This window comes from Colletotrichum costaricense (genome assembly GCF_030867565.1).
Source record: "Colletotrichum costaricense strain IMI 309622 chromosome Unknown Scaffold_1.1, whole genome shotgun sequence".
NCBI classification, from domain to species: Eukaryota; Fungi; Ascomycota; class Sordariomycetes; order Glomerellales; family Glomerellaceae; genus Colletotrichum; species Colletotrichum costaricense.
This window is the reverse complement of record NW_026848230.1, coordinates 2,276,671-2,289,635: the sequence shown is the minus strand read 5'-3', so window position 1 is coordinate 2,289,635 and position 12,965 is coordinate 2,276,671. Positions and strand designations below refer to the sequence as shown.

The 12,965-nt window shown below is 54.7% G+C and overlaps 6 protein-coding genes across 6 annotated transcripts, besides 1 other annotated feature; 2 read left to right on the top strand and 4 right to left on the bottom strand.

The window, feature by feature from the left end:
- Nucleotides 1-489: 489 nt before the first annotated feature.
- Nucleotides 490-1,767, top strand: CCOS01_00819 (short chain dehydrogenase/reductase; the record flags this gene model as incomplete). The annotated part of the gene is made up of 3 exons (XM_060449015.1): nucleotides 490-553; nucleotides 634-957; nucleotides 1,019-1,767. 3 exons carry the CDS (start codon nucleotides 490-492, stop codon nucleotides 1,765-1,767), a joined length of 1,137 nt encoding a protein of 378 aa, XP_060320453.1.
- Nucleotides 1,768-2,006: 239 nt separating this feature from the next.
- CCOS01_00818 (uncharacterized protein) lies at nucleotides 2,007-3,028 on the bottom strand (the record flags this gene model as incomplete). Its single annotated transcript, XM_060449014.1, has 2 exons — nucleotides 2,007-2,509; nucleotides 2,599-3,028. 2 exons carry the CDS (start codon nucleotides 3,026-3,028, stop codon nucleotides 2,007-2,009), a joined length of 933 nt encoding a protein of 310 aa, XP_060320452.1.
- Nucleotides 3,029-4,220: 1,192 nt separating this feature from the next.
- On the bottom strand, nucleotides 4,221-5,496 carry CCOS01_00817 (histone acetylation protein 2; the record flags this gene model as incomplete). The annotated part of the gene is made up of 3 exons (XM_060449013.1): nucleotides 4,221-4,954; nucleotides 5,049-5,220; nucleotides 5,338-5,496. The coding sequence occupies 3 exons, from the start codon at nucleotides 5,494-5,496 to the stop codon at nucleotides 4,221-4,223; spliced, it is 1,065 nt and encodes a 354-aa protein (XP_060320451.1).
- A 665-nt stretch (nucleotides 5,497-6,161) lies between these two features.
- On the bottom strand, nucleotides 6,162-7,440 carry CCOS01_00816 (uncharacterized protein; the record flags this gene model as incomplete). Its single annotated transcript, XM_060449012.1, has 2 exons — nucleotides 6,162-6,926; nucleotides 7,024-7,440. The coding sequence occupies 2 exons, from the start codon at nucleotides 7,438-7,440 to the stop codon at nucleotides 6,162-6,164; spliced, it is 1,182 nt and encodes a 393-aa protein (XP_060320450.1).
- Nucleotides 7,441-8,490: 1,050 nt separating this feature from the next.
- Nucleotides 8,491-9,336, top strand: CCOS01_00815 (transporter sec22; the record flags this gene model as incomplete). Its single annotated transcript, XM_060449011.1, has 2 exons — nucleotides 8,491-8,524; nucleotides 8,594-9,336. 2 exons carry the CDS (start codon nucleotides 8,491-8,493, stop codon nucleotides 9,334-9,336), a joined length of 777 nt encoding a protein of 258 aa, XP_060320449.1.
- A 555-nt stretch (nucleotides 9,337-9,891) lies between these two features.
- Nucleotides 9,892-11,110, bottom strand: CCOS01_00814 (uncharacterized protein; the record flags this gene model as incomplete). The annotated part of the gene is made up of 2 exons (XM_060449010.1): nucleotides 9,892-10,685; nucleotides 10,894-11,110. 2 exons carry the CDS (start codon nucleotides 11,108-11,110, stop codon nucleotides 9,892-9,894), a joined length of 1,011 nt encoding a protein of 336 aa, XP_060320448.1.
- A 585-nt stretch (nucleotides 11,111-11,695) lies between these two features.
- Nucleotides 11,696-11,770: a sequence feature (Short protein (CCOS01_00813, KAK1539499.1) was converted to a misc_feature.).
- Between the last annotated feature and the right edge of the window lie 1,195 nt (nucleotides 11,771-12,965).

The following is a 12,965-nucleotide window of genomic DNA, read 5'->3' as shown; positions in this document are numbered from 1 at the left end:
ACAGGGGTGTGAGATAGAGATTGGGCTGGAACGGCTGTCATCCACTGCCACTGCCGTGCCGTGTTTCTCTCAACCCCATCACCAAACTGATCAACTACCACGATTGCCACGCCCCCCTTCCCCTCGATCGACGCCCTCTGCAGACTACACCCAGGGAATGCGACCTTAATGGCACGTCTAGCCGTTCCCGAACGTGCCCCCTTGTGATTGAGATCGCCGTATCAGCCTCTTCGTCGGGAAGCTGTTAATAAGATAATGTATTAATATCCCTCCCCCTTCTCGTCTTTGATGCAGGTCTCCCACTCTCAAGATTGACCTACATAAAACTCCCCCCACGTATCCACCGTTTTTTATATCCCGTACATCACGTACATACACCTGCAGCTTCTTCATTTGTCTTTCTGTACATTGTGTAGTAGTATCGCGTTTGTCTTCGTGTGCTGATTCGCGTACTCAAGGGACGAGGATTTGTCAGAAGTGCCGCCGGGCATGGCGGACCGCAAGGGGGCGGACGCCGCGAAGCATTCCCATTCCATTCCCGCGGCGTCTTTCCGTGAGTATCTCACCTCACTTCACTAGCAAGCACGGCTTTCCTTGGCAGCGCATCTCTTGGCTAATGCGCCCCCTCCTCAGCTACGCACAACTCGCCGAGGACCTGGTTCTTGACGACAGCCCTCTCGCCGCTCATCATCAGGCTCATCAGACTGCTCCTGGGCCACGGAGACTATGTCGTCGCCTGTCTGCCGCCGAGCGAGATTGAGGACGACGGCCGCAGCGCCGAGTTCAGAGAGTTGATCAATGAGTGTAAGAGCAACCGTAAGGACCGCGAAGGGTGGAAGGACAGGATACGTGGTATCCGATGCGATGGCCGCGTCATGGGCCAGTGCGGCGCCGCCGTGGCCGAGGCCGTTCAGGTGTTCGGGAGGATCGACATCCTCCTCTGTTGCAAATCTGAAGGTATCTAATGACGAGCCCCTGTTGAATGACAATGATACAATGCTGACAGCCCCTTAAACAGCCGTCGTGGGGAGCGTGGAGGAGTTATCCACGAATCCTCTGACACAGAACCTAGTCCGCGACCAGTTTGAGACAATCTTCTTCTCACAGGTCAACTTCATCAAGGCCGCCCTACCATTGCTACGCTCACAGCACACGGGACACATCATCATCCTCTCTAGTACGGGCGGCCACATCGGCACACCGGGGATGCCCATCTACACATCGGCCATCTGGGCCCTCGAAGGCTTCTGCGACTCCCTAGCCTACGAAATTGCTCCCTTCAACATCAAAGTCACCATCGTGCAGCCCAACAAGGAGATCCAATCTCTCACCAACAAGATCATCTTCGCACCCCAGCTGCCGTGGTATGACGCCGAGGTCAATCCGGCGCCCAGCGTCCGCGACATGCTCGGCAACGTCCTCAACATGAACCCGGACACCGCCGTGCCCGACCTCAACGAGACCGACGAGGTCCAGGTGCGGTACCCGAAGTTGCCACCCAGCGCCACCGATCGCCTCGTCTTGGAGACTGTGCACGCCCTGACGGCCATTGGCGGGCACGAGAACCCGCCGGCGAGACACATTGTCGGGTTCGAAGGCGCTACCGCGGTCAAGGAGAAGCTCAAGACGGTGACGGAGGAGCTCGAGGACTTTGTAGACGCGAGTCTGGCTGTTGACATATTCGATAGCGAGCTCAAGGCCGAGGCCAAGGAGGGAAAGACGAGGGAGTCTACGCCGCCTGCGCCCGCGTCAACCGCGTCAGGTTGAGCTGGAGCAAGTTGATATGAGGCAAGCAGATCTGCACGGGCTCTGCTGTTGTAAATGTCTTCTTCGTTCTCGATCATCTATAGGTATCTGGGAAAATCAATACAAGCGTGAAGCATACCTAGTGCTGTCCGATCATGACGGAGTCGTGCTTGGCATGCTGTTCCATCGAGCCGATCCATCCTCTTGAAACGACCATTACCCCCATTAACCAATTCCTAACACGCTCTCGGGCAGTTGGCTCATCTTCCAGGACTGAGAGGCCGATTGAATCCGCCCTGCCGATTCATATACTGCCGATACTCCGTCTTCTTCTCCTTCCTCACAGTCCCGACGTTATTTCCCGCAATCTTCTGGCCCTTTGTCGACCCGAAGCCGCCAAAGCCGAGCATCGCCTGCATAGCCGCCATATCGTCGTCCTCCACCTCGGGCTCAGGTTCGTCATCCTCCTCGCTTCGATCGTCTCGGCCGCGTCCGCCGCCACCGCCGCCACCACTCATCGGTGTATCTCCACCACGCTCACTATCTCTCCCGCTGTCAAAGTGCGGCGAGTCGTGTCGTCCGACCTTGAAGGACATGGTATGCTGCTGCTCCTTCTTCCCCCTCTGAACCGTGCGCGTGGGTAGGGACTCGGTGTATCCGCCGCCGCCGCCGTGCTCGCGGCGGGAGGCACCAGGCTGCGGCGGGCTGCCGCTTCGGCGTGGGGAGGCGGATCGTCTACGGTCTCTGTTGTCGCGTGGTGTACCTTTTTTCACAAAAACGTCAGCCAGTCTCTCTCTATTGCGCCGACCAAATAAAAGTCAAACAGCAAGTAACCAGGGGCAAAAAACTTACTGTGTCCCTCATCATCGTCTCCAAACTGCCGCCTCGGAGGCCGCTCGTCCATTGCCGGTTCATCATCGTCCCTGCGCCGCCTGGTGCTGTCTCTATCATCTCGCCCTTGCCAACCACCGCGGTCTCTGCGCGGCGGCCTCGCGCCTCCGTCACGATCGTCGCCGCGTCCGGGGCGGTGGCCGCCGCTCTCGCGGTCTCTGGATCTTGGTCGGTGATCTCTGTCGCGGCGGTCGCGGGATCGAGAGCGGTATCGCCTGGAGGCGCCGTCGTCTCTCCTGTCGCGGTCGTCTCGCCTGCCGCCGCCGTTGCGGTCTCTGTAGCTTTCGCGGTCTCGGTCTCGGTCTCGTGGGCCGCCTCCTCCGCCGCCGCCGTGGCGACTGCGACGGTCAGGCTCGTCCCAGGTTTGTCTGTTATCGTGTCCGCGACCCATCTCTATGTATGCGTTCGTGAGAAATTGGACCGGGATGGGGGTGAAACAAATACTTGGTGGTGTGGAATTCTTATTTAGACTTGAAATAACGTCACTGTGAGGCTGAGGAAATTTTGGGCATGGCAATCTTCTGATGGGTTGATGTTCGGCAGGCACCTGAAAGGGTTGCTTAATTGGGCAGAGTTTAAGCTTTCCGCCCCCCCGAATTTTAGCGCGGGAGCCTTGCAGGAGCCCAGTGATCGGACAACGCTGGGCAAAGCTCCACTGAGCTTTACTGGAAAGCTCTAGCGGGCTCACTGGGTGCAACACCACGACATGTTAAGGTAATCTTGAGACATCACGATGTAACTTCACGTAGATCGACTGCTGTCGTCCACCGGGGTGATGCATCTTTTCGAAGCAGACAAGGAAGCATAATCAACACAAAACAAGAACATTTGACGTCTTCTTCACTGCCCTGGACAAGCCAGAGCAAGCAATGAAATAACCAAGCCTTTTGCGTCGCCTGGAGGCAGTGTGATACCAGGGACACGGTGGGAAGCGGTAATATGGCAAGCCAAAGGGACCGCTCCCCGAGAAGATCAAAAATAGGAATAATATTGATTGTCCCCCATTGGGAGACTTTCAGATATTAAACTGAAAAGAACAGATACTACACTTGATCTAAGCCAAAATGGCAAAGAAGAGCTAAGGAGAAAAGAAGGAAAAGGTGAAAAGTCGTGGGTGGAGGAGGGGTTGTTATAGATTTTGGGCATGGCCTGTGCGACGGCCCCCGATCAGTAAAGATACGTACTGGAGATACCTTCCATGGTGAGTGCCGAATTATTTAATGGGCAGGATCGAATTTCTTGATTGGTGAGTTCGATCATCGGGTGGTTGATGCCTGGTGATGGGAGGCAGCCGCGGGACGCTGCTTCTTTCCGTTTGACGTTTTGGCCTCAGTGGGGAAGGCAGGTGAACCACTATCTCAGGTTGGCCTCAGTTGCCTGCCTGCCTTAGCAACGGCCTCAATCTGTGATGATGCCTGGCTAAGGTAAGGTAGCTTACATTCACCTCCCCAAAGTTCATGCGTAGCCAGCCGCGCTTCATGTTCATTCTTCAGGTGCCTCAGGAATATGTCACCTTCATGTTGCGTATGTCAGAGAAAACATCATCATCGTAAGAGCGTGCGTTGCCTCTGCGGCAAGGCCGCCTAAATCTCATCCTCCTCGTCATCAAAGTCATCCTCCCTACCCATCTCATACAGGATCCTGCCACCCTCACCAGCCCCTATGTCCGTTTGGGCGTCAAAGTAAGGAAGAACAATACCCTCCCTATCCCTACGCTGCTTCTCTGTGAGACCCAGGTTGAACGTGCTCTCCGGCTCCTCATCCTCTCCGCGACCTGCTTCTGCCTCTCCAGAACCCTCAGGGGCAGCGAAAACGGGGTGCTCCGAGAGGAGGAAGATCCTCGACCCCTTTGCAGCAGCAGTAGAAGCGGCGGAGGAAGAAACCTGCCGTAACTTCTGTGGCAAGATACCAAACTTCTCCGCCATGGCCCGCCCGCTACGCCGCCTGACCTCCATCTCGACCACGACGCCGTGATAATCCTCAGACTTGACGTCGCCCTTGAGCCCGACGAGGACGCCCTCCCGCCCTTCCCCCAGCCCCCACTCGGGCTCCTGCAAACTCCTGTTCCGCGCCTTTTGGCGCTCAATCTCCTGTCTTAGGCCCGAGAGCCTCAGGATCGAGGTCGCCAAGTGAGAGAGCACCGTCAGTGGGTGCGGCTCGTATTCACTCACAGCGCGCGAGAGGACGAGGGGCACGTCGGTGTGGTAGACGGCCACCAGCGACACGGCGGGCATGATGATGCTGGAGAGGAAGCTGGGCAGGACCTGTGACGCAGCTGTGGCGAGCTCGTTGAGGGAGTCGAGCAGGACTACCGTTTCTGGTCACGAGAAGATGTGTGAGTCAGAGGGTGGATATGTTATGGTGAGGCCATGAAGAGGAGGTCACAGGATGGGGGGTGCGACAGCACTCACTTTGAGACGGAGATGCACCCTTGACTGCCGTAGGGTCTATCTTGGGATAATGTGAAAGAATCTCTGCTCTCAGGGCCTTGAGGGTTTTGCCGCGGGCTCTGACGACGACGTCCACGCCTCGTGGGCGTTTGAGCGTCGCGAAAGACAGCAGAATTACTTTGGCTTTTGCAACCTATATATTTCATTAATACCAGATATTTGAATCATGACACCAAAACTAATGATTGTGTTTTTGGGGATAGGAATCATATTGTCTATCTACAGAGTCATGAAAATCAGTAGCGCATACCTTGGCTCTGGAGACGAACTCCCGAAGGACTGGCGCGGCGCCTTGCTCGAGACTGTCCAGCACCAAGGTCAAAGGGCTCGCGCCATCCCTCAGGTTGAGCAGCTTCTGGAATAGTAAGAGGCTATGTGACCGACTGTGGTTTTCCGCCGAGGGGGCCATCGTGGCAGGTCTTGGAAGGAATCTTCCTGCTATATTGTGGAAGAGGGAATTTGCTGCGCAATTTCTAAGGTACAGCCTGGAACCGCGAATCTTCTCGCCGTTGATGTTTTTCCAGACGTAAACCTGTTAGACTGTGATATGTATGACTTGCACTAAGAAAAGCCTTCTCGCATGAGATAGGTAGTAAGATGATTGAGAGTAAAGATTGTCAAGGTGCGATTTCTGTGATGGACGCTTTTCGCCCACTCAATTTGGGGTTTGTCGGTGATGTGGGGCACTGACCGAGACTACCACCATCGGGCGTCAACACCAGGACCGTTTCACCGAGGCCGACATCGAATCTTCCGTTGTGATCATGCGCCTTTTCACGAAGACGGGTTTGAAGTGGCTTGGATCATACTGCTAGATTCCATAGCTATCAGGCCCTACTCAAGAAAGCCCGCCTCCAGCCGACAATCCAGAAGATTTCGTGTCGCCCAACAAATAGGTATCTCCGATATGCCCAAATTCCATTCCCTTTCATGAATCATGATTCGTGATGCTGAATACAGACAAATGCGTTTGTATGTATCTCCCATCGGCAGCTCTCAGCATTGATGCTCCGGCACCTTCACACCCTCTTGAGCCTCGCCAGCACGATAATGCTTCCCTCGGATGAGCTTCTGTTAGTTTCCTTCTGTAATTACCGGCTTCTTTCCCTTCTGCTTCTCTGTCTGTTTGCTCGGGTTTTGGTGATTGGCCATTTGGGATGAATTGTCAGGAAAAACGCTTTCAAGTGGCACCTCCGAGGATTCTGGCACCTGCTCTTCGAGGGAGATCTCGGTAGTAGCTGTGCCAATCTTTGCTGATGAGATGTCTTCAGGAAGAGGAGACCCAAGTGCGACGCCCGGTGCTTCTCTCGCATCGTTATCCTCTGCCGTATTAGCGTCACCCGTCGTATCCGCAGCCTTCGTGTCCGTCACTTGTTTGATGGCTTCTGCTTCCACCTGGACCTTGTCGATAACATCTCCCTTTGTCTGGTCGGTATTTCCCTCCATCTGCTCGACATGGGCCTTTCCAGCTTCCGCAGGCGCAGCGGGGCCTGGTGCATCGCCACTTCTGTTTGGCTTAAAGCCCTCTGGCACCTTGCACGACCACTCATCCTCAAACTTTTGCGTGACATAGTCGTCAAAGTCGCCCGCCCGCCGCCGCTCGCGCGCAACCCACGCCTGCTCGAGCCACTCAGGGTCGTGCCTGCCCTGGGAGATGTTGTCGGCGTACGTGGCACAGTCGTGGCGAAAGTTGTTGTTATTGCGAAGTGCGTCAAAATCCGGGCGGGCTTCGTCGGTGCCGGCGTCAATGATACGTGTGCCGGCTGGGAAGAGGCTGACGATCTCGGCACGCTCCTCCTTCGTAAGTATGTCCCATGCCGCTGGCTGGCAGAGTATCGCCTAGAGAGAGTCGCGGTAAGTTAGCGTACTAGAATCGAGACAAGAATTTCTGGGATGACATAAAATCATCCCTTCTAAGCTGCGACGGTTCACTTACTCTCAGATCCGCGCTGGCAAGCGGCGACTTGGGATCCGTCAAGAGCTTCTGCGTTGTCCATTTTTGGCCCTTCTTGGGTACCACTTTGGTAGGCTGTTTTCTCTTGGTGACTTTTAGTGGGGAAGCAGTCGCGGGCTTGGGCTTACTCGAGTTGCGCGCCGAACGTCGAGCCATGTTGGGCAGATCTGTGCCGGGAAGTTGTGTGTTGATAGCTTCTGATTCCGCGTCTTCCCGCGCATTGGGAGAGCCGACAGTCTCTTTGACAATCTCTTTGGAAGAATCTTTCTCAGCTTTTTGGGAAAGTCCCTCGTAGTCTGAGCTGTAGGTGGGCGGAGGGGAGAGGCCAGAGGATGAGGATGAGGACGAGGATGGAGCGCAGGCGTCTGCCATCTCTATATCGGATGCGGACCCTTCCATTTTGAGTGAGTGGCCGGGTGGATGAAGGATGTTTGCCGGTTCACGTTTACGATGTCCATGGAAAGATTCCTGAACTGGGCATTAGCCAAAAGGAATTCAAAGACCTGTGCTATTAAAAGTCCTGGTGAAAGAATCATGTCGTTTCTGGAAGGCACAGTCGCAGTTTTGATAACATGGGAAGGACCTCCTTTGCTGATTGTTCCTTCCCACAAAGCGGTTTCCGGACATGAGATAATAAGGTAGTAAACACATGTTGAGAACTTACAAACGACACTCTAACATCAATAACAAAGATGAGACTACAGCGCCCAAAGAGTTTAAAAACAGAGCAATCGAGTCCTTATCATGGAACCCCGAGGTCTTGGAATAGCCCAGGTGGTTTGTGCCAGATAATGATATGGCGGAGGGAGTTTATGTTCCCGCCGCACCTCCCTTCAAATGTGTGTAAGTGAGGTGGTTAAAGTTGAAGAAGAACCCATGAGAGCAGAGTACTGAGTGAGTTGGATGGTCCCCCTAAAAGTAACATGCTCTCAGTACGCAGTACCTAAACAAGGCTGGATGGACCGAGCCACGGGCGCCACATCGACCACCAAATGCGCAGGGGCTACGCCCCCGCGTAAGCCCTCCAATTGGCCAGTGATGACCGCCCATGGTGTCATCTTCAATACTAGTACGTGGAGAGCTCCCGTCCCTATTACATCCCGGACATATTGTCGACGGCGATCCTTGGTTTTTGGTTTATTTGCTAGCGAAAAAGCGACCACCCCTGGCTCGAAAAAGAGGACACAACAACGAATATCTTAACGGTACTTCGAAAAAGTGCCCGTGACTTGATCAACCCAGTCGGAGATACCAAGCCACTCGAGTACAACTTCTCGTCAACCCGCGCATCCGGATAGCCTAAGAATAGGCATCGAAGCTACCTCAGAGGACACGTCGATACAACACCAACCCACCGTCGACAGCTCCTTTGCTATACCTACCCTCTTGACCTACGAACGACGACAAATACTTTTCCAAATACCACACGCAAGCAAACACATACACACAATGATCCGCTCAACTCAAATAGCAAGGCTTGACGGTACGGACGCGCGCGCGCGCACCCATCCACATACCAAAAGCCACCCTTCACTAACACCCAGCTCCCCAGGCCTCATGCTCTGCGCTTCCGTCGACGACGAGCAACAAGAAGCAGCTCTCTCCGAAGTCAAGTCGCAAATCAAGCAAGTCCTACGCAAGCTCACCCGTAACTCGGAACCCCAAGCCAGCATCGAAAGCGGCGCCTACAACCTGAAGTCCGTCTACCCCTCTCCTGTCTACCCCTTTTACACCGAGAGGAGCCAGTCGAAAGAAGAAGAAGAAGAAGGGGAAGAAGGAGAAGAAGGAGAAGAAGGAACTCTTGCTAACCTTTGTGTCCAAAACAGCTACCTAATGGACTCGGACATCACCTTCATCTGCATAACAGACAAATCCTACCCGCGCAAGCTAGCCTTCACCTACCTCTCCGACCTCGCCCGCGAGTTCACGACAACCTACCCCGTCTCCCAGCTCCACTCCCCCTCCCTCCGCCCCTACGCCTTTATGGAGTTCGACACCTTCATCTCCCGCACAAAATCAACCTACTCGGACGCCCGCGCCTCCCAGAACCTCGACAAGCTCAACGACGAGCTGCGCGACGTGACCAAAGTCATGACCAAGAACATTGAGGACCTCTTGTACCGCGGCGACTCCCTCGAGCGCATGGGCGAGCTCAGCTCCCGCCTGCGCGACGACAGCAAAAAGTACAGGCGCGCCGCTGTGAGGATCAACTGGGAGCTGCTGCTCAAGCAGTACGGCCCCCTCGGAGCGCTGGGGTTCATTGTTATCGTCTTCTTTTGGTGGCGGTTCTTCTAAAGTGAGGGACGGGGTTTGGTTTGCCTCCTTTGGCGGTGCAAATGAGGACAAGGAACGGTTTTCTTCCCTTCCTTTGGGGGTATTGGATCCTTTGGCCTGAGAATGGCAAAGGTTCCTTGACGATGTTGGGCGTTATGTTGGCGACTGTGTATATCTTTCTTGATTCATGTACATCAATCAAACTACGGCACGGACTTCTCAGGCGGATGCAGGGGAAGACGGAGAGGGGCAACGAAACAAGAATTGGTTTTTGCGTCTTGAATGTGGATTGTGATCCAGCACTACCTGACTGTGGTATCTCTGTTGCTGCATTGGTCTGTCCAGACCGGTGGTGAGGACCATCCCCAACACTTGAGGAGGTGGAAAGCCTTCTGACATCGAGTAAAGTAAATAATAATTCCATAAGTCGTAGGTGCGGATGAGACATCGTCCGCCCTCTTTGGAAGCCCCCAACGCCTCGCCATTGTCAAGACCACACAATGTGAATATATGTACACGAACGAACGAACCGCCGTTTTTACGCCACCAACAAACATCGTTGTCGAATTAATGATTTCACATCACCACGCAGTCCTTGGCTGCCTTGGGCAAGGGGACGGCGGGTATCGATGCAGCTGTGTGTTGCCACTCCAGGTGCTCCTGGAAGGCCTGGAGATCTTCGAAACCGGATTCGTCCTGGGCATTCCGCATTTCATCGTCGCTATCACCGCCTGCCTCGGTATATGGCGCCTCATCGCAGAAAGGACATAGGAGTCGAGCTACCCAGTCTCCCTGATACGGCGCCATATGATTCGCTATTGCTAGAGGCGCAAATATGACCGTCTTCTCCTCTCTTCGTTTATCGGCGGTGAACCCGGTCGCCTGCCAATTTGGCATCCCGGTCATGGGCGAAATAGGCGGTACTGGGCGCGTGCTGGATTCTTCGGCTGTCCGTAATGATGGCATGCTCTCCAAGTCCTCCCATACAAGATGGCCGTCGCAAAAGTCGCAAACGAATGCGATGCCTCCGTCGCCAAACCGCTCGAACTTGCCACTCGTGTTGCATGCTACTACCTCTTCCACGTGTCGTCGGTGGTGCTCCTCCTCCGAAGTAGCTGGCCGACTCTGCCATTCCCGCTGTTTTCTGTAGACGAGAAAGGCGCCCAGGCATCTTGCCGAGGCCTCTTGCTCTGCCCCGAATATCCTCCTAGCCGCTCGGCATTGTGCGCGATGCAGTTCGCGGCGCAGTTGCGTCGTTTCTCGTGCCCATACCGGATTGATCGGTCCGCCTGTTCTCGCCCAATCTTTAAAGTTGTCGATATGATGCTCAACCTTGGACTGTAAAGCTCGCAACTCGGCTATTGACGGAGCTTGAAGGCGAAATAGTTAGCGAGGGTTCATATATAACCAGCTGTGCGTGACGTGAGCTAGCACGAAGCGAGATTTGATGGGGAGCTGGCTGGTAATCGCAGAGGCCTCCCTCCCTCCGCTGTACGGCAGGGCTCTGGAAAGTCTCGACCAATCTCCCAAGCCAGCGCAAAGTAATCAAGAACGGTGTAAGTGTGCTCGTGAACTCACGTTTGCGGTCGTTCATATAATAGCGCTGTCCGTTGACAAGGACGGATAGCTCCTGAAAGTCCTTCTTGGCGTCGTCGAGAGTATCCTCCAGCAGGCGCAATTGCTCGTGCTCGTCAGGTCCCCATTGGCGCTTATCGGCGAACTTCAAGATACGCAGGCCATCGCTGACGAGTGTCGCAATGGCAGCCAGAAGGGACCCGACGGTAGGGCTGCTCATGATTCGGCGAGCCCTCCGGTTCCCTCGAAAGTGTCCTTTTCGAGGGAATCGTTGGGGGGATCAGGAGAGTGTTGCTTGGCGGCGGCGACACAACAATGGGATCGAGGGGTAGTCGGATTTTGGCGGTGCGGTGCGGCGCGCGCCCCAATGATAAATGGGCGTAGGAGCGCCCCCTTTGGGCCCTTTGGGGGGTAAAATATCCCGACTGGGGGATCAGGGGACTGGAGCTGGAGCTGGAGCTGGAGCGAAGTGAATGGCGGACGGCGGGCGCGGGCACGCGGGCGGCACGGCCACACCGTCCGAACAGGTTTTGTAGCTTACGTTTCCCGTAGAGTAGGCCTTGGCTCCCTCCCCTTGGAGCGAACGGGGTGCCGGGGACGACCCTATTTGGGATGATGAGAGACGTCAGGTACGCGTTGTGGAACTCCACTGTCCACTGCGTACGAGGCAGCGTGGACCTCGAATCCCCGTCGACCGAACCGAAGGTCCGGAGCTCTGCTTGGCGGGTGCGTTCGCTGTAGTCCGGCGAACTTTTGGGTGTGGCTTGTGTGCCTGTGTGCCTGTGCTTGTGCTCTTCGAAGCGTGCTAGGGGCGGGCTTCAAAGTAAATTTCTCGAAGTGGTTGTTGCTGGGGGACTCTATGCGGCCGTCCGTATGTCATGACCGGAGCGGACGCATGGGACGAACTTGGAGTGATGGACGGGGGAACCCGGGCATGTGACAAACGGAGGGACCGAGAGGCTCAAATGGAGGTTGAATAGGTAGAGGAGGAACCCACGAGACGGCAACGAGGAAAACGTCGAGGGACAACGTGGTGAAAGGATGGAAAGTGTAGTGCAGGTAGGAATGTGGAAAGAAAGTTTAGGGAAAAGAAAAGATACGAGACAAAAGGACACGGAAATCAGAGCGAAAGAAAAGAGACTGGAGAGTTTGAGAAAGATTGCGTTCGGTCGTTTATTTTCCCTTGGTTGGTTGGTCCCGGTGTGTGTGTTTAGTTGACTGCGCTGGCTGGGCGAAGGAAGGAACGGACTGGATCCAATCTTCCTAACTTCTAAAAGACAAGTATTATGCGGCTGTCAAAGACGGAGGAAGGTCGAGGGAACTTTAGGTTTTGAGGGTGCCTCTGAGAGTGGATGACCTGGTCAGCCATGACTGCTTTGGGCAACTTTTAACTCTTCGTATTGTCGATGACATTTGCAAGGCCCCAACCGGAGAGGGTCCAAGGGGAGACGGGGAGTGCCCTTCTTGTTTGCTTCCCAAATCCCGTCGCCTTCCATGAAACCTGCAGAACCACCTCACGTTCATCTTACGAAATACACATGCTGCCTTCACCTCGAAGCCATTCCATTCAAACACTGCATTGCGTGGACACGATCCGACCAACCGAGTTCAGGAGAGGCCAAGAGCTATTTGCTATGCAGCTCAGGAACGACGGCAATCATTCTGAACTATTTTCGGTATACAGATCCCGCAATTCTCCACCTTTTGACGAAAGACCGACACTAAAAGGTCTCCATGCCACATGGTCCATAACTCGGGTACTAGGTGGTAGGGGATGAGCAACGGATGCCTAGGTGCTCCGTACCCTACCTTATTACGTGCTGACCTTACCTTAAGGTAACATGCTTAATTACCGTCTACGAATACCAGCACCTTACCTTGAGGTATGAATAGCCTAGTGTATAAGGTAAGGTGAGGCACCTCAATCGAAGAACAGGAGCAAAGCAGAACGTGGAGCTGGCATCGTCCTAGCCCCAAAACACAGCCGTTGGAAGGGGACCTGGCGTCATCCCTCTTCGGGCCCTTCCAGGTTCCCCAATGGAACTCTCTGATAGGCGCGGTGACATACGAGCTTG